Consider the following 17,967-nt stretch of genomic DNA (forward strand, 5'->3'; position numbering starts at 1 on the left):
AACCGCATTGCTTTCACCTCGGAAAAGTTTTATAAAAGTACTTCCTTAAAGAACTTATACACGGGGGTTTCTGTTTTCTGAACTTATGGTAACAATTCTAAGATTCCAGAGAAGGTTAAGGAAGGAAAATATAACCATGTACTCTGTTAGGTGTGGCCCATTTTCTTTCTTTTTTTTTAAGTTATTTTAGACATTACTGCAGTATTTACCCGCAGCATTTTACAGATTAACAGAGAATCAGATAGATGGTACACTAAGCAAGCAGCAATTCAAACATGGCTCCGCTGAAAACAGATCTGATGGACTGTTCTAATGCTGTATAATTATCACCTAGTAAAATATTCAGCACTTCAAAAGCATCAAGGCAGCACTTCAAAAATTTTAAGTACGTTCATTTAAAATAATTAAGTTTTAAAAGAATAAAACATCCAACTGAGCCATTTGTTACTCAAAGAACTTAAACTGCTATTACTGTCATCCCTCTTTAGATTCTGTTGAGCAGACGAGAGGGCAGAGACGCGTGATGGAGTTTTCCAGATGTTAAACTTTCACTCCAAACAGATTTTGTTTCTTTACCTGCTTATACTTCTTTACCTACTTAAGCTCTCAGAGAGCTGGATTTTGAAGGTATTTCCACATCACATTTGAAAATTTCAATATGACTAAACAGCTACAGAAACACCATTACTATGTAATAATAGGTGAAATAATTCCACGGCAGCTAGCAAAGAAAGTAAACCTTGATTTATTTTGGGCAGAACACCAGTAATAGACAGGAGATGTACTGTTAAAATAGACTTATCGACATTGTGTCTCTCTTGTTATGTTGGTGACAAAGTAGCCGACCACAGCAAATTATTTATTTATTTATTAACGAGTATTTATTACTGATTTCTCTATCCTCATCAGACTACTTTTAAATCACTGAGAACGAGATGCTACATAAAACAGAAAATAAATAGCACAGGAAAAGCACTACTTAAAAGCAAGCTTTCCCTTGTGCTTTCCAACTCAAGCCTGACCGCATTCAAGAAAACATTCTCGAACTGGGAAAGCTGTTTAATCCACTTCCTTTCAGCTTTTAGCTTTGACTGAATCCGTCAATAAGACTGCCAAGTAGTATGGCCACCATCTATTAAAAAGGAACCAATTCAACTCTGTTTACTTGACAGCAACATAAACATACACTCAATATCTATCCAAACCTTTCTACAAGGATACAATGGGAGAAACGGGCTAAAAACAAGGCTTATTTTTCACACCTCAGTGTTTCTGTACTCAAGCTAGAGCATTTCCCCAACTTTAAAAGTTAAAGTAACCACGTTATTAAGATACTCAGATATTAAGATACAGGTATTTCATAATCTGCTTAATCTGGACAGTATTACCTCTGCTTACAATACCTATAAACCTGCCACCACATGCTGCTCATAAACATGTTCTTAACATCTAAATACAATTCCAGTGCGTTACAATTGTATTTTTGTAGTCAAAGATATATATACTCTTATGTGCCATACTACAGTACTGCATGTTAACTTACCATAGAATTACTTAAATCCCCTTCCACTCCCAACAGTTCCAAATTTTGACAAAGTCCTAGCAGTCTTAATACATTTGCATAGGGAAAACATATGACCTTATTTTCTCTATTCTAGCTGTCAAAAGATATTTCTTCAGGGAAAAAAAAGGGATAATAAATCAAGCCGTTCTTTCGAGTTTCTGAGGAACAGCAGTTAATAAATGTATAAGGTAAAAATCACGACATGCATGATTTATCTGTTATTGTAGAGTGTTGAAAAACTTGTTAAATCTAAACAACAATCCACTAAAGCAAGGCAAAGTATGTATTCACACTTCAAATTATCCACTCATCAAGTAAAGATTTTTGACAGAAGTGCTCAGCTCAAAAGAAGAAAACAGACAAAAACCCACCCCCCCAAAACAGGGGATTTGAAGTTCACCTGTCAAATGTAAAAAGGCATAGAAATTTAATTATTTGTATCAATTAATAATTTTTAATCACTGAAGAGGGAATGTGGACGGTTGGTTTACTGATTAAATTTTCCAGTTCAAATTCAGATTTAGCAAAAAAAATGCTATTTAAAACTAAAATAAGGAGAAGTTTCAAAATGGAAATGCTAATTCATTAACCACAAAATTATTAGTGCAAGAAACGTGTTTCTTATCTCTTCTGGATCTGAATGGTGCAAGTCTAAGTCTCATATAGAAAAGGTCCAATGTTCTTCACCAAGTATGTTACATCATAGCGCAAAGCCAAGCAGGTTTAAAATCTGCACTCCAAAATAAGCCTGCCTTTTCCCCCTGACCTGACACACACTACAATTTTAAAGCTAAATCTAGAATTTTACAGCAGTGGTATATCCTCGAAGGAAAATTACAGAATCACAGCATGGTTGAGGTTGGCGGGTCTGGAGGTCTTCTGGTCCCACCCTGTGCTCAAACAGGGCCACCCAGAGAATGGGTGCCCAGGACCCCACATCCAGGAGACTTTTGAAAATCTCCAAAGAGGAGACTCCAAAACCTCTCTGAGCAACCTGTGCCAGTGCCCCGTCACCTGCACAGTAAAGAAGTGCTTCCTGATATTTGAGATAATGATATATGATGATATGAATATGCAAAGAGCAGTGGGGCTTTGTCAACTGATAAGTGAACTGGCTTACATTTAAAGTGTGCAATAATAATAATCACGTAGCGATAAATCCGTCCAAATTACTTCTATTGAGGTTGTGAGTCTTATCCTGATCCCATCAAAGACTACATAGTCTCGCCTACCACAATGGAAAGGTTGGATTACTGAAAATATCTTCCTTCTAACTTAAGGAAAAAAAAAAGGGCTACTGAATCAAAATAATTGACACGTCATGCTATATGGGACGCCTCAGCAGGGTACTGAAGCATATGCAGTAAAACCTGAATACATTCTATATATAACACTGCTAGTAAGAAGAAACAAATACCAATTTAAATTTACAAGTACCTATCTCAAAAGCAGTGGACTAAATTAGAATGTACAGCTTTTCCTCTCAGCCAGGTACTTGCAAAACTATTTGATTCAATTACTGTGGTTTGAAATATTTGCTTATCTAGTATTATTAATTGAGTGTTGCTGGCTGTTGTCATTCTACTGTTAAAAGTTATTGCAGAAAAATCTAGATATCATAATGAGCGATTCTAATTATGGAAAATAATGAAGTTTCTCTTGCAATAAATCCATATTCAACTTTGAAATTTCACTGACAGTGCATTCTGAGGTTTGTTTCAGTAACTGAGAAATGCATGAGCATTCAGCACAAGAGGCAAAGTTGTTTTCTATTTTACTTTAGGTATACTCATTACTTGTTAATGATTTAAACCAATGGTTAATTTCAAGTCACAAAAGAACGTTCTCTCTTTTCTTTGAAAGGCAATTCCTTAAAAAAAAATAAATCCTTTCTGCTGTTGTTTCATACAAAATGTGACTCTCAACTCTACACAAAATGGAGAAATAACTTCAGAAGACATAGAAGCTATTTCATGTTTATAAGATTGCATCAAGTGAAAGAATGCTTGAATGTCAATCATTCATTACATGTCACGAGTTTTCAGCTAGAACTGGAATTTTGAAGTTTATGTCTTAAAATCTGCAAAAACTCTCTCAAATTCCAATGAGTGAAACCAGCTTCAGCATACAGACGTTGTGCCAAATAACACTTGACTGCTGAGCTCTGCAATTATCTCCGCAACAGCCTCCCTCAACATCAAATAATTACTATCCTATTTTAAAAGAAAAAGGACAACAAGACCTGGAAGACAAAGTCCCCTCCAAAATCTCAGCTTTTACGACACAGGATATAATTACTTACATTATTATCTATAATTAGAAATACATTGTTCAAAGATTAGAGGCCATAAATTAAAACATGTGGCTACTCACCTACAGTATACCAACTAGCGTCTGTCAACTTGCTGATAACAGCTTCTTGAAAGGATCCGTCAGGCATTTTTGTTTCAACCATTGCACCGACCTGCAAAAAGGAGTATCTCAAGGTTACATAAAATCTCTAACTCAAATAATGGAGGTAAAACTCATGTAAGCATTAATTCTTCCACTAAGCTGGTTTGCTTGTTTAAGATGCATTTTAGCTATATGTTACTCTGTGAAATGTAGTTACATGGTTGGTACGAACAAAGGTTCCTAGGCTAGAAAGCTGAACTCTAAGTAGACAGTAAAGCAGTAAAAAACTTGGAACATCTAATTTCAGCATGACTTACAATAAATAATAGAAAGCTAATTGGAAATAAATATTCAACTATTCAAAGTAACTGGTACTTTATTGTTGATGTGCATACAATCTCTACTCATTTTTATATTTTAAAACACTTATACCATTCTCTCTAAATTCAAACATGTTTATTCACTGTTGTACCATCAACTAGATCAGAATCTAAGTATCAGCCTACAACATGTACTGGTGTTCTTGCATTAGCTACAAAGAAAAATACAAAAAAAGGTGATCTATAAAGAGCTCTATGTGCAGCTGATGCTCTACAATGCAGCTGTTCCGGCAGACAACTATTAGGTATCATAAAAATACACATCAACACACATTTTTATATAAAATACATTAACTACTTTAACAACACATTTAGAACAATCATATTTACTATTATCTAACAGGCTTGAATTTAGCCTCATGGAATCAAGATCTCCATTACTTATGAGAAGTTTAGAAAAATCAGCGTGTGCAATATTGTTTGCATACGAAATATTCTACAGAGAAGCATAAACAGCCTCCAAACATTACAAGAGTTGATGCTAACTATTCAGAATCAATCTGATTGAAAGCAATGGGCCACCTCCTGTTGATTTCAATTCTGTAGATCAGGTACCCAGATAAACACCATCAAAACTTTCTATTTTACAAATCAACTATGTGATTAAGAAAAAAAAAAGACATGCAGTATACATACTCTTAGAGGTCCTTTCACTTGATCATCTTGCACTAACTGAGTTGAGTTATCCCCCTTCAGAACCACCTGGAAGATATTCATTAACTTTTCAATACATATCTTATTTTTAATGGTAGATAAAAAGCATATGGAAGTGTAATAATAATTTGGAAAATAAGATCTATCAATCAAACGTACTCAAACATTATTGAACGTAAAACCTTTGGCATGGATGGTTTTACTCACAGGAAGCCCCAAGTATCAGACTTAACACTCAACCTGAAACATCATAATTAAAGAAAAGGGCAAATCAAATACCAGGTATATCAACTTTTTGATTGGAGTTTGAATATCAATGCAATCCGGGTTATACCTGGAACCGGGTCTGCAGACCAGAAAATTAATGGGCTTTTTCTCTCTCTCTAACTGTAGCACTTCGTTAACAACACATCGTTTGAGTACTAAACTGCAACCAAAACACAAAGCTCTCTATATTAAAACATATCCAAAAAAAATCTTTGAACTGACCACAATACCACCGTTTCTGCTATCTCAAACAAGAAAAGGTTTCTATGGTAAAGATGTGAACCAGTAAAAGTGTAATTAAAATAAGGATCAGCTACACTGCAAGTAAGCCATGTTTTTCCATTTAAAATCCTGTGTCTGAGAGAGTAACACTGATGACAGAATGAACATAAGCCTATGCAATTTGAATCCCTAAGTTTGCAGAGGCTCGGATTTAGAAACATTAAAAACAAATAATTAATGTTAATGGTTATTAACTGTTTCTCTGCCATTTTCTATGGCAAAAAGAGCTACTTAAGTGTCAAACATGTTTTAATCAAGAGTTCCTACTTCTTTTCAGGATCCAAAAATTCAAGGAACTTCCTTTCTACCTATAAAGATTCCCAGTTATCCAGCTCCCTCTTTATATCATTCAACCACAGCCTATATGGCAGCTGCATGCTAACATGCAGTTTGCAGTACTATGAGTTCCAAACAATAACACAGTTCATCCAGTTTTTACTTTTTTTTTTTTTTTTTATCAGCATTGAGATAAATACAGGTAGTTCTGCTACTCAGGAAGAGACTGCTGGACTCTTTGCACTTGGGAAGTACGCCGGGGTGTGCCCGCACGCTCTTAATTACAATATCAGGCTTAGCTTGCTTAAACTTCAATTGTTATTTTACAATTGAGATACAGTGACAAGAATTTCCACCAAGTCAGAGCAGCCTCCTATACTTACAAGTCTTTCCGTGGAGCAATAAAGCATATTAAATGCTTTAAAAGCTATAGAGTAAAAGAAACTCACACCCATGAACAGTCTTAAATGCTCAGACCAAAGAAATAGATACAAAGATCAAGGATATCACATGAGGAAAGGGAGCACATTGCTTCCTACAGAGCATCTCATTAACACAGATTTCAAAGAACATTGCGAATTTCTAGAAGTACTCATTAAGAATGGGAGAAAAACTGAAATATCTGAAGTTTTTTTTTTTCTGTTTAAATCATGAAAAGAACTCTGATAAAGTGATATGATCTATATATAACTGAAGAGACTGATAGCTTGTTCTACTTGATCCAAGCATTAAAGCACGTGAAAACTTAGATGCATTCTAAAAAGAAGCTTTCATCTCTATTTGGTAAGTTTTATTGGGTCACTAGTGCCTTATTTACATATCCTGGACAGTAGACTAGAAAGTACGAACTGGGAAGAATTTGAGAGAACAAAGTACAAGAACAACTTCTATATTTACTTTGCATCCTTAACTTCTATTTAACTAGGTTTTATTTTTGTTTTCCCACATTAGCATTAACAACAGTACTACAACATCAAAATAATGACTTTCTGTTTTGGTTGTTTTGGCATAAGACCTGTAAATGTAAATGAGTATTAAGTGCCAGTTCTACACTAGCATAGGAATTCAGCTACAGCTAAAGAACACTACTTTAGAAGCGGCTGCAAGACGCTCAAAACTAACAAGTATCATCCTAAACATTTCTAAAACCTGACCGAAAACGCTATTGCCATCTTTTTCATTCTAACCTTGATTTATTTTGGCATTGTCTCTTAAGTAAAACTGACAACGTCAGCTGGAAGGAAATGTAATTTTTGCTTCTGAAGAGTCTGCTCTTATCTCTCATTACTCATGTAAAGCCATAAGCCTCTATTCGTAACATCAAAACTGATTGCTGTGAAACTGATGCATTCCAAACAGAAGACAACCGTGATCAGGAAGTAAGTAGCACAAATAGGTAATTTTTAAGCCCATTCCTGCTGAAACAGGAGTGAGCTCAAAAATCTGGAAAACAAACCAAAAAAAATTTGAAAAAAAAAAAACACATGAAAATCATAACTGCACCAGCATTCAAGCGTTCTTAAAATTCATTTACTAAACTGATGAACATTTCCTAATATTCAGGATTTTTATCTTTTCTAATAACCCTTTCAACACAGTGTTTTAATACCACCAACAACAACCACAGCATACTACCTTGACTTTCACAAGCCTTTTCACTGTCTTAATCTTTGCCTCACAGAAGGCACCACGGTACTTGGCACTGACATCAGTTCCCACTGTCAGGTAGGCAGGTTCATCCGCTGCCTATTAAGAAACAAAAAATAGGAAGAAAGTTAAGTTTTTATTTATTTTTACAGCTACAGCATCATATATTTAATTTTCCATCTAAACTTTGAGACTTATCGATCTTTAAGTGATAAACAATGTCTGCAATCAGACTGCTCTACCCATAATAATTAAAAAACAACAAAAACAACAAACAAACAAGTTACAGGAAGTTTTGTTTCACATAGTGTCGCTGACCCCCGATTCTGTCAGCCTAATTGCTCTCCTAGAAATATCTTTGAGACTTTTAAATTGATCTTTCAAACATCTTATAAAAAGGGTAATAATGTGTAAGAATGACAATTAATTCAAGTTACTCTCATACAACATACAAAAGGAAAATACTTCAGCTGCAGAACTGCAGTACAAAAGATAGCTGCACTTTTCTCAGTTATAAGCAATTCAATGACACAGATTATTTAAAGCATTTGAGACTGTTATCATCCCAATACCTACAATTAAGTCTGTACCATTCTATATATAGGACTTTTTTTTCTCCTGCGGACTAAAAGGAGGCCTCTAGAGAAATTTGCTCTGCTCTTTCAAACAGTTGTTAACTGTTATTTTTTTTCTTAAAACCCCTTTATGAAAGTTCAGCCGCTTCTGCATTCTGAGAGAAACAAATATTTGTCAGCGTGTTTTTTTCCTTAATCTGGATCTTATTACTTAACGTTTCACTTTATCGTGCTTGTAGCAACAGATAAACAAGGACAAAACCCCCGTGCTGAAAACGTCCATCAGGACAGGAAATCAGCGTGGAATATTAAGACGCCGCTTTGTTGTTGTTTTTCAATCGCTATTATTTCTTCGACTGCGAAGGCAAGAAAAGTTTTTCTCTCTTTTGTGAGTTATCCTGCAGTAGTTAAGGCTACGAACGGAGAAAAAACAACACCGGCAACAGCAAAGAGAGGACAAAAGCTGTGGTTTTGCAAACTTGCAACAGCGGTTGCTGGTACAGGAAGCATTTCGGGGCTGGAGCATGAAGGACAACAACTCGCAGGCACCGTGCGGACCTTCAGGTTGGAGCTCCCTCCGCTCTCCCCCCTCAGCTTGGCGGCGAGAGGAGGCAGAAGCGAAGCGAAAACCTCCGGAGGAGAAGAAGGAGGAGGAGAAGGAGGAGAGGCGAGCCGGGGCCGGCCCAGGAGGCAGCCTACCTTCATCTTCGGCCGTTACGTGAGGGCTTCCAGCTCCGGGACTCCTCTCGGCCGCGGCCAGGCAGGAGGAGAAGGGCTGCAACACAACGAGAGCGGCTGAGGCGCGGGGGGCTGCCCGTGAGGGGGCGGTGGATTGGGGGGGGGGGGGGGGGGGGGCGCGCTCCGGGCCGTCCCGGGGCCGCTCGGTGTGTCACGGCGCCATTGCTCCCGCTCCCGGAACCGCACGGGGAAGGAGGGGGGGGGGGGGGGGAGGGGGGGAGAGAACGGGGGAACCGGGGCCCCGCCGCCGCCGCCGTCGCCTTCCCCGCCCCTCCCCGGCCCTCGCAAGTTTGGGCGGCCCGCCGGGGGGACGCGCCGAGCCGCCGCCACCGCCGGGCTTCGGGCTGCCCGCGGGGGGCTGAGGGGGGCAGCAACGGGCGGCCCCCTCCTCCGAGCCCCCCTCCCCTGAGCACCCCCCCGGGGACGGAGCGACGGAGTTGCGGCTGCCCGCCCGCCCCGCTCTGCCTCGTACCTGGAAAGTCGGAGCGAAGTGGGCAGCGCCCGCCTCGGCTCGGCTCTGCCCGGCTCGGCTCGGCCCCGCCGCGACGACGCCGACGCCCCCCCCCCGCCCCCCCCGCGAGCGGCGGCGCTGAGCGCGGCCCCGCTCCGCCCCCCCCCCGGCCCGCCCGCCCGGACTGGCAGCGGCCGGGCAGCGCCGAGCCCAATAACAAGCTGTTGAGCAGAATCCGGCCTGCTCGAGCTCCCATTGGTCCCTTCCTGACGCCCCCAGGGCTCTGCCCCGCCCGGATTGGGCGCCGCGGACGGCGCTGCTATTGGTCGCGGTGAGGACGGCGAGGGCTATTGGTCAGGCGTCGACGCAGGTAGAGCCACGGGGACTTTTGATTGGCTCTCCGCCGGGGAGTGATGAGATTGGTAGTAGTTGAAGTGAAGTCACCGTCCCCCCCGCGGCTGATTGGCGAGAAGCGGAGCCGGATGTGTCTCCGAGCGCGGCGATTGGCCGAGACCGGGAGGCGAGGAACAGCGACGGCGCGACGAGATTGGCTGGAGCCGCCTCTCCGAGCCGCGCAGGGGCGGGGGGACGAGGAGAAGGGCGGGGCGGGGGGAGGGAGGGGGGAGGCTGCGGCGGGCGCGGCGCGGCGCGCATGCGCGGCGGCGGTCAGCCTCCCGGCGCCATTTTGTGTGCGGCTTCTTCCCATTTTAGGCGGCCGCGGGGCGGGGGGGGAGGTGGCGGTGCCGCGGGGCCGGGCCCTCACATGGCGGCCGCGGAGCCCCCTCAGCGCCCCGGGGCCGCCTCGCGGAGTGGTTTCGGTGGCTCCTCAGCGGCCGTGGCGCAGCCGGGAGGCTCCGGAGAAGCAGCGGTGGTGCCGCTGGTGGTGGTGCTCGGCGGGACCGCCTCCGCCGGAGGGAGGCGGAACAGGCGGCCGCGGGGCTGTGAGGCGGCTGCAGGTAGGGGGCGGTTAGCGGGGGGGGGAAGGGGGAGGTATGTGGGGGGGGGGGTTACTCGCTGTTACCGGAGTCCGCACCGCTATAGGCTGCCGGCTCTCCCGGTGCCTTGAGGTGGTGCTGCCTAGTGGCGGTTACTGACAGGAACCGGTTACACATGGCCGTGCTCGTGTTTTAATGGCAGCCTCGCGTTTTGACTCTGTGTGTAAAGCCTGTTCTGTGCTCAGACCTGGCGTAGATCCATTATTTTTCCTCACATTAACGAAAGTCTGTTTGATTTCAGTAGCTCTCTCTCAGCTACATCTGTACCTTAGGCTTATTTAGAGCATCAGTGATGTTACCTATCAGTGTAACTACAAAGCCTGCTTTGCTAATGCTGAAAGGAATGGATTGTTAGCTTATTCGTAGCTTCCATGTGAGATCTGATCTAAAGTTTTTTCTTTTTAAACTAAATTTGATTTTTTAGGAAGCAGCAGGCAAAGAGACAATTCTGTAGTGAGTTTAAGTGCCAGTTAATAGTGTAGTAGTATACTATACTACAGTATAATATTTGTAGTAAGGATTAACGCACGCAAAGAATATTTAGAATTGACTACAGATCACGCATAACACATCTGAAGCATAGCTTCAGGTTCCTGATGTTCAGATCTTGGTTGTAAAGATGTACAAGTTATAGGAAGGCTTGGGGCATTTCTTTTAATGCTGAGGGAATTTTGATTTTGTGTTGTGGTTCCAGCTGATGCAGTGAATAAACTGAAGAGCAGATAATTATTTAGAATACATTAAACTTAATTCTGCTGTTAGTAAAACTTTGAGACTTTACTTCAAATGTAAACTTATGATATCTCTGTGGATTGTATTAGCTGAGTCATGACTTAGACTGTGAGATTTTGGAGCAATGGTTTATATCTCTGTACTAAGTAGAGTACCACTCAATAAATAAATCTATGACAAAACTAATCAGTCTTGTTTCTGATTTCTAGCAGAAAAATTCTGTCCACCTGGGTGTATCTGTTGCAGCTGGCGTGCCTTGGAAGTTCTTGGCACGTCATCCATCTAACTACTGTGAGCAAGGTTTTTTTTTTCCTATATAATTAGTCATCAGAGGAGGTGACTTGTGCTTTTATGGCATTTAAAGCACCTAAGAATGTCTAGCTAGGCAGCACACCAAAGAGCATAAACATTCACACGCAACTTGGGGATGATGTCTGGTATAATGGAATGAAAAGGCTGCACTTCTGGCAAGCCAGAGACAACAACTATTTTTGGTTTAAAGCAACTTTTCATTGAAACATGAACTTCCGAACTCGGAGCAGCACTAGGATATTGAAGTTTTGCATCTAAAAGTATGTCCGTGTGAACTAGCCCTTGAGAATTAAATATAGCTTGGCTATACTGTATCCTTGCAGTTGTGCCCCTTCCCCCACCATGTGATCTTTTACAGGGAAACAGTTGACAGGAGTGGAAAAAATGAGCAGCAGTTTTCTGGTGTGAGCCACTTTAACTTTACAAAGCTAACACTTTCTTCTGAGTTATAGTATGAAACAATCAGTAGGGGTTTTTATCTAATCTCTCTGTAAATAGACATGCTAAAAGAAAAATATTTAACACCATTGTTCAAAGCAGTGGCACTTGTATTATGTGTACTCTGTTAGTACTAAAGGCCTTGTAGGACAGAATAATCACCTTTTGGGTGTGCATTTTGCTCTTAGCTCGTGCAAAGCAATGAACACTGAGGCATCAAGATACTCTAAATGCATAGCTGGTCTTGATGGCTCAGTCCTGTAAGTAAATTAGAAAAGATAACTTCAAATTTCTTTGGTGTAATAGTTGCAGAATTCACAGGAAGTTTGTTCAGTCTTGCATATATGTGGCATTCAATAAGAAAAGGCAAATACACTGATTTCTGTGTCTTGCAATTTCCTTAGTACTATGAGTAGCATCTTTAATATAATTTTTTTTAAAGTGTGGACTCCTTAGGAAAAGAGAATATAACGAGAAGAGAGATTTCTGGGATAAGTAAGGTGTTTTAATTCTGTTCAGTAGTCAGACACTGCTCTTGATGTACTGCATTTACATATAATTAGAAACTCAGAATATGTATACAGTAAGAGCCAAAACATTCAAAGAGTGTTAAAAATAGTGATTCTTGTTCTAAATTGAGCTTCTCTGTATACAGTGAAACACTATGTTACTTTGTCAAACTTCACAGATGTTCAGGAGACTGCTAGCTTTTATTTTTTGTTTCTAGTGTTCAGTTCTCCTTTTTTAGATGCCCTTCCCCTTGGTGTTTCTGTGCTGCCAGTAAGTAGGCAATATTTTTCCAGCAGTGGTTGAGCAAACATCTGCCTTGTGGTTCAAAACCTGTCTGTGTGGAACTGCTGTATTTCTGCATACATGAAGGTCAAATGTGTGCCTGCCGCAGAGCTCTGTCTGATTCTCCGTAATTGGCTCAAAAGAGTGTGTCAAGGAGTTCTGGAGTACTTGGTATACTTTTATAAGGAAAAAAGGGGGGGAGGGAGGAGAGGAAGAAACCCCACAGGAAAGCGATGACACCAGAAGGATCAGTTGTTAATAGCTACATCATAAAAATGAAAGGCCAAACTTTTCCTTGTGATGGAAGTAGTTGTGCTTTACTGCTAACTCTCAGCAACAAGTTCCTTCATGGTTTTTCTATAGATATATAAATAGAGGTAGATATAAAAAGTGTATGTTTTATTTAAAAAAAAAAAAAACACTAATACTGACTGCTTAGTTACCCCAGAACTGGCACTTTCCTGTTCCCATGTTCAGGAAAATGGGTGTTCAGTTATTCAAACGTAAATGTGAATGCTATCTTTGAACACTTCATTGTGAGCGTTGTTGGAGAAAGCACAGCAACCCTTCAACCTGCACTAGTTCAACCTGAATTAGTGCATTTTGTTCCCCAAATCTTACTACTGCTTTCTTGAACCTGTTAGAGGCATGTTTTTCACCGGTGCAGTAAGTTCTGGATATGAATAGTTATGAAAATACTTCTAATGTAGTACTTTGTATGAGGGGAGAGGGAAAAAATCTGAGTCAGCTTTCCTGTTAGCTCTGACCTAGCTGTAGTACTCACTTTGCAGTTTCTCCTTCCAGTAACATGAGTAAAGTGCTGATACCTGCTCAGCTTGTCAGAGTGTATCTCGTTAGTGGCTTCAGAGATCTCCGGGGAGAAATGGTCCTGTTCTTCCTGAATAAACTACATCCAGACTTTATTGTGCTTGTGGCTGCAGTTTGTAAATGCAATCCTGTGTGCTATAAGATGTGTGCAGAAACTAGTGACGCATCAGCCGATCTGTTATTAGCAGCGTTTTAGTTCTCAACTGATGGAACTGCTGCTTTCATCCTAGAAGCTGAAGACTTGTGTAGCAGCTGCCGTTTCAGTGTGGCGGAGAGCTTTGGTTGCCATCACCTGGAACCAAGTGATCAGTCTGTCCTCCAAAACCTGAAGTAAGTGCTCGAGATCAAGTGTGGATTCCGTTACTGCTCTGGGTGGTAACATTACTTCACGTGGCTGCTGAAGGAGAATATTCTTACGTACGTTTTCACAGGCTAACTGGTATTTTAAATGTCAGGAGTAAAGGTGAAAGATTAGATCTAGCTGTCATTCATGCGTCATCACACTTTGTTTCAGCCTTCCATGTAACTTGTTTGCAACAGGCACAACTTGGTACTAGAAATGTATTCTGTGCGTATATCCACGTGGGCTGTGCCAGTGCATCAACCATTCTAGCACAGTAAACCTAACGAGCACAGAATTAAAATAAAATTAACTGGTTTCCAAAGCATTTCTACTGCATGCAGCTTTTTTTCTTTTTGCCTGGCCTCCAATGTGTAGGCTTTATTGTTGGTCTAAACAGTTTACCTGTGCAATTTTTGATCTTTCAAAGTGAGAAGAGACGTTTTCTATGGGATTGGAAGAGTGGTTCTCTGTAAATATAGTCAGTCACTAGTCTACAGAGCAAATATGGTTTTAGTGTTCCTGAAATAAACTCAAGTTGAAAACTTTTAAACTTGCATGTGAAACTCTAGATACTCCTAACTAATTCTTCCTAATGGAGTCAAATCTTGTTTATAAATAGTAGTGCTTGAGTAGTTTCTCATCTAAATCAAACATATGGGGTGAAACTTGAATGCAAAAACTGCTTTGGGGAGTTGCAGTTACATAATTTAAACTTTATCATTTAAATGAGGTTGCATGCTGTGTTTGAAGAATCCTACTGCAGTCTTCCAAGTAAGTTAAGATTTCTGGTAGAATATACTCCTCCTCAAATACTGAACTTTTGGAACCGTCTTGGATATGGATTCACTTCTTCAGCTTTTGGTGAAACCAGACTGGGAGTAAACATACATTGAATGCGTGTCTGTTGTTCACATTGTTCATATCTAAGATGTTGACTGATGCTGAAGTTGGAGAGCTAAAATCAGTTTTTTCTTTTGGTAAAGAGAAGTAACTCCAGTTGGATTATTTTTCTCAATACCTGTGTTAGAATATTCAGGATAGTGTTGTTTTTTGTTCTTAAAGTAATTTTCAGAGTGATTTGTCACAGCCAATCTGAAGTTAGAGTCCTCCTTGCTCATGCTACCTGTTGCCAGTTTATATCTTGACTGTCTTTTTCCGTCTGCAGAAGGAGTAGTTTAAAAAGTATAAGAGGAAATAAAACTTAAAAGCTGTGTTTTCATATGCACAGCCTTTTTCTTGCTCAGTTTGGATTTATACTAAGACACATTTCCATACTTGCAGAGAAAGAAAATACTGTTTTAATACTGAAGGTGAGTCCTTGGACGTGGTCAACCTGCTAGCACAGGTGTCCCCTCCAAGCCTGTCAGCACTGACAAGCTGTTGATTAAAATGGGGGATTGTTTCAGATGCAGGCTGTCAAGCACCATCACCCAGCTGGCTTAGGGCTAGGGCTGCATGCTCTCTCCTTGTCACTTTTCCAGAAAGCAATGCGTATGCCACTATTAGTATGCAGCCCAGCAGAAAGAAGCAAAACTACTTGTGCAAGCAGGGATGTTCAGCAAAAGAAAGCCTGTGAGGGCAGTAGTTATGCCCTTTCTTCTAGGGCTTTTACTTGTCCAAATTACTTTAATCACTTCTGGTTAATTTACTTTTCAGCCTCAGCCAACAAGACTGCAGTTCGTTGGTATTGATTCTTTTCTAAAAGCATTAATGCCCTCAGTCTTTTGAATTAAATGTTATTAGCTGTAAGTAGCTGCTGTTAGTGAGAATCACTTTGGCCAGTGATTACCTTCTGATTTTCCTCCTGCTTAGGCCTTTTTTCAAAAGCTACTTTTTCCTTTGTGTATTTTGCTTGAAGGATATTATTAGTGGTAGTTAACTTCCAAGTGGTGAGGGAATTAGCTGACCAGCCAGCACTGTGTTAGCACAGTTAAGCTGTGAATTAATTGCAAGATCGCGCTGTTTGCTGGTACCTTCAGGGATAAGCTTTCTCCTGTCAGGAGCTGCAGTTCTGCTGTGCACTCTGCCACCCCATTAGTTGCACCAGCACAGCGTAAACAGAACTGCGGAGATGAGCTGTGTTGTGTTGACGTACAGAACTGTCAAGGAACAAAATGTGTGACTTCTTGTGAGTTTAATTATTTTGGGTCAACGAAATGTGTCCTATTAGTGTGGTAGTGGTCTCTTCCTTGCGAGCAGCAAAATGAGGTGACAAACTGCTATGAGAATGGAAAGGAGCATTTGGCTGGGTGAAATAGTTGCTTGTTAAACTGACTTTCCTACTGGAAACACATCAAGCTATGCTTTCATTCTGCTTCCTGAGACAGCATTTCAGATTTCTTCTATTCCTGATGTATAGAGAACCGGGTTTGGGGAAAAACAGCTTCCTAAAGTGGCAATCTTTTTAGTGTGGAAATGCACAGAATGAGAGCTGAAATTGCGCTTTATGTAAGCAAGCTGTTAAAGTCACCTGAAACTTCCTTTGCTGCTGTTGGAACCTGTTAACGTAGTCTCCTTCCTACCCCAAATAATGAACGCAGCAGATTCCTGCTTTTCTAAAAGCTCTGCGAACAAAACTTTCAAAAGCTTCCTGGTGTTAATTTAAGCATTGCTTTTTGTGTGTGTTCAGAATGTATCAGCCTCTGGGTGAATTCACTGTAAGTTAACCTACCCTTAGAGTAACAGAATGGTTTGGGTTTGAAGGGGTCTTAAAGATGAGCTGATTCCACCCTCCCATGGGGAGACTAGCAATCTGTTGCTGAAAGTGGACTCTTAATGCATGCGTTTGGGGCTTGCAGGCTATACATGTAATATCAAATGATGTCTAACTTTATACAACAATAAACAAAACTTTTTCTAAATTTTTACTCGTCTCATCTTGTGTCAACCAAAATGTGTTTGGTGGTTTGTGTTTGTTTTTTTTTTTTTGGTGGGTAGTTCGTATATTGTCTTTAGGGGAAACTTCAGGGGATTCCATTTTTTTTTCTTCTGTATCTGATCATATGCACATGTTTGGACTATAAACTATGCCTGGCTGCTGCCTGCTTTATTCTAGTTGTCCATTTTTGGTTGGCACAGCAATTTGTAAGAACTGTTTTTAAACAACTGTTTCAGAGTCCTTTAATAGCAGTGTACTGAAGATGAAGAGCACTGCATGGTGGTTTAGGCCTCCTGGAAATGGGAGACTTGGTCTGAACTCGGTTGTAGGTCTGGTGTTCTCAAATCCCAACATCTATCTATTGGATAGACAGCAAGGCTACAACCTTACCTCTTCTGCAGCGTGGTTTCTACAGCTCTATAATTGGGTGTAAGTAGAAGATCATTTAATATGGAAAGTTAGGAGCAGTTAATGTCTCAAAATAGCTCCCAATTCGTAGGTAAAAGTAACTTCCTTGCTGTATGTAACCTGAAAAACTGGTGGGTGGAGGAAAAACTAGTCCTTGTCTTGGAGGCAACTGAAAGAAGAAAACAAGGGGGAGAGAACACTCCTTACTGAATTTTGGGTGGTGGTACAGTCTCAAAATTTTCATGACAACTAATGCTACTTTTCTCTTCAGTATCTTGTAGTTCTGCACTTAAAAGTCCGATTATTTTGCCTTCCTGCTGATAAATGCTTAAGCTATGTTGTGGAAATCATTGTTTGGTGTTTTGTTGTATGGTTACAGTTTGTCTTAAGGACGAGACCTGCAGTATCACCTATGTAGTTACACCAAAGCTCCTTCCTTAAGGGTGACTTGGACTGCAGAGCCAAACAGCATCTCAAGCGTTACCGTGTCTGTACGGACAGCAAAACTTGCAGCGTGGGGGGCTTTTAACCTTAGGCCATCAAGCTATTTTTGGGTATGAGAAGTAACAAATGACCTGATGCTTGGCACGCTCCAGATCTGCGTGGAATTAATTGTTTCAAGTGCTTTTTTCTGAGTCAACACCAACTATGGAGTAGTAATAGCTATTAGGGAGATATCCTTATGTATATTTGCTATGCTGGATTTTATGTATGGGTTACTTCTGAGATGTTCAAACAGCTCAATCTTACCTTTGTTTAATCAGCAATACCAGTCATTTTTAATGAAGACAATACCCAAAACACTTCTTTTAATGGCCATGTAAATCAGTACAAATAATCGATTACCCTGATGCTACAGTTTAAATCTCATTTTTGAACACTTCAAGTGAATTTGCATATTCTAAAACCTGTTTTGGTGCAGTCATGGAGATAAATGTAAACTGGAAGGATTACTTTTAAACTTGTCACCTGCAGTCTCCTTAATTTCCTCAAACAAGGCCTCTGTGCATGGA

General features: G+C 40.8%; 1 protein-coding gene and 1 long non-coding RNA gene across 3 annotated transcripts in view; one reads left to right on the forward strand and one right to left on the reverse strand.

Moving 5' to 3' along the window:
- Positions 1–9,350, reverse strand: part of ARID4A (AT-rich interaction domain 4A) — a 48,071-nt gene extending 38,721 nt beyond the window's left edge. For both annotated transcript variants that reach the window (XM_035551509.2, XM_035551508.2), the window contains exons 1-5: positions 9,250–9,350; positions 8,739–8,814; positions 7,453–7,563; positions 4,975–5,040; positions 3,938–4,028 (exon numbers count right to left, since the gene is read on the reverse strand). In XM_035551509.2, coding sequence (XP_035407402.1) covers positions 3,938–4,028; positions 4,975–5,040; positions 7,453–7,563; positions 8,739–8,744 — 274 coding nt within the window. In that variant the 5' untranslated portion in view covers positions 8,745–8,814; positions 9,250–9,350. The remainder of the gene's footprint in view (positions 1–3,937; positions 4,029–4,974; positions 5,041–7,452; positions 7,564–8,738; positions 8,815–9,249) is intronic.
- A 565-nt stretch (positions 9,351–9,915) lies between these two features.
- Positions 9,916–16,525, forward strand: LOC126913319 (uncharacterized). The gene is made up of 3 exons (XR_007708335.1): positions 9,916–10,184; positions 11,165–11,246; positions 13,556–16,525. It is a non-coding gene; the product is annotated as an uncharacterized LOC126913319 (long non-coding RNA).
- Positions 16,526–17,967: the final 1,442 nt, after the last annotated feature.

The sequence above is a fragment of the Cygnus atratus genome, chromosome 5, assembly GCF_013377495.2.
Source record: "Cygnus atratus isolate AKBS03 ecotype Queensland, Australia chromosome 5, CAtr_DNAZoo_HiC_assembly, whole genome shotgun sequence".
NCBI lineage: Eukaryota > Metazoa > Chordata > Aves > Anseriformes > Anatidae > Cygnus > Cygnus atratus.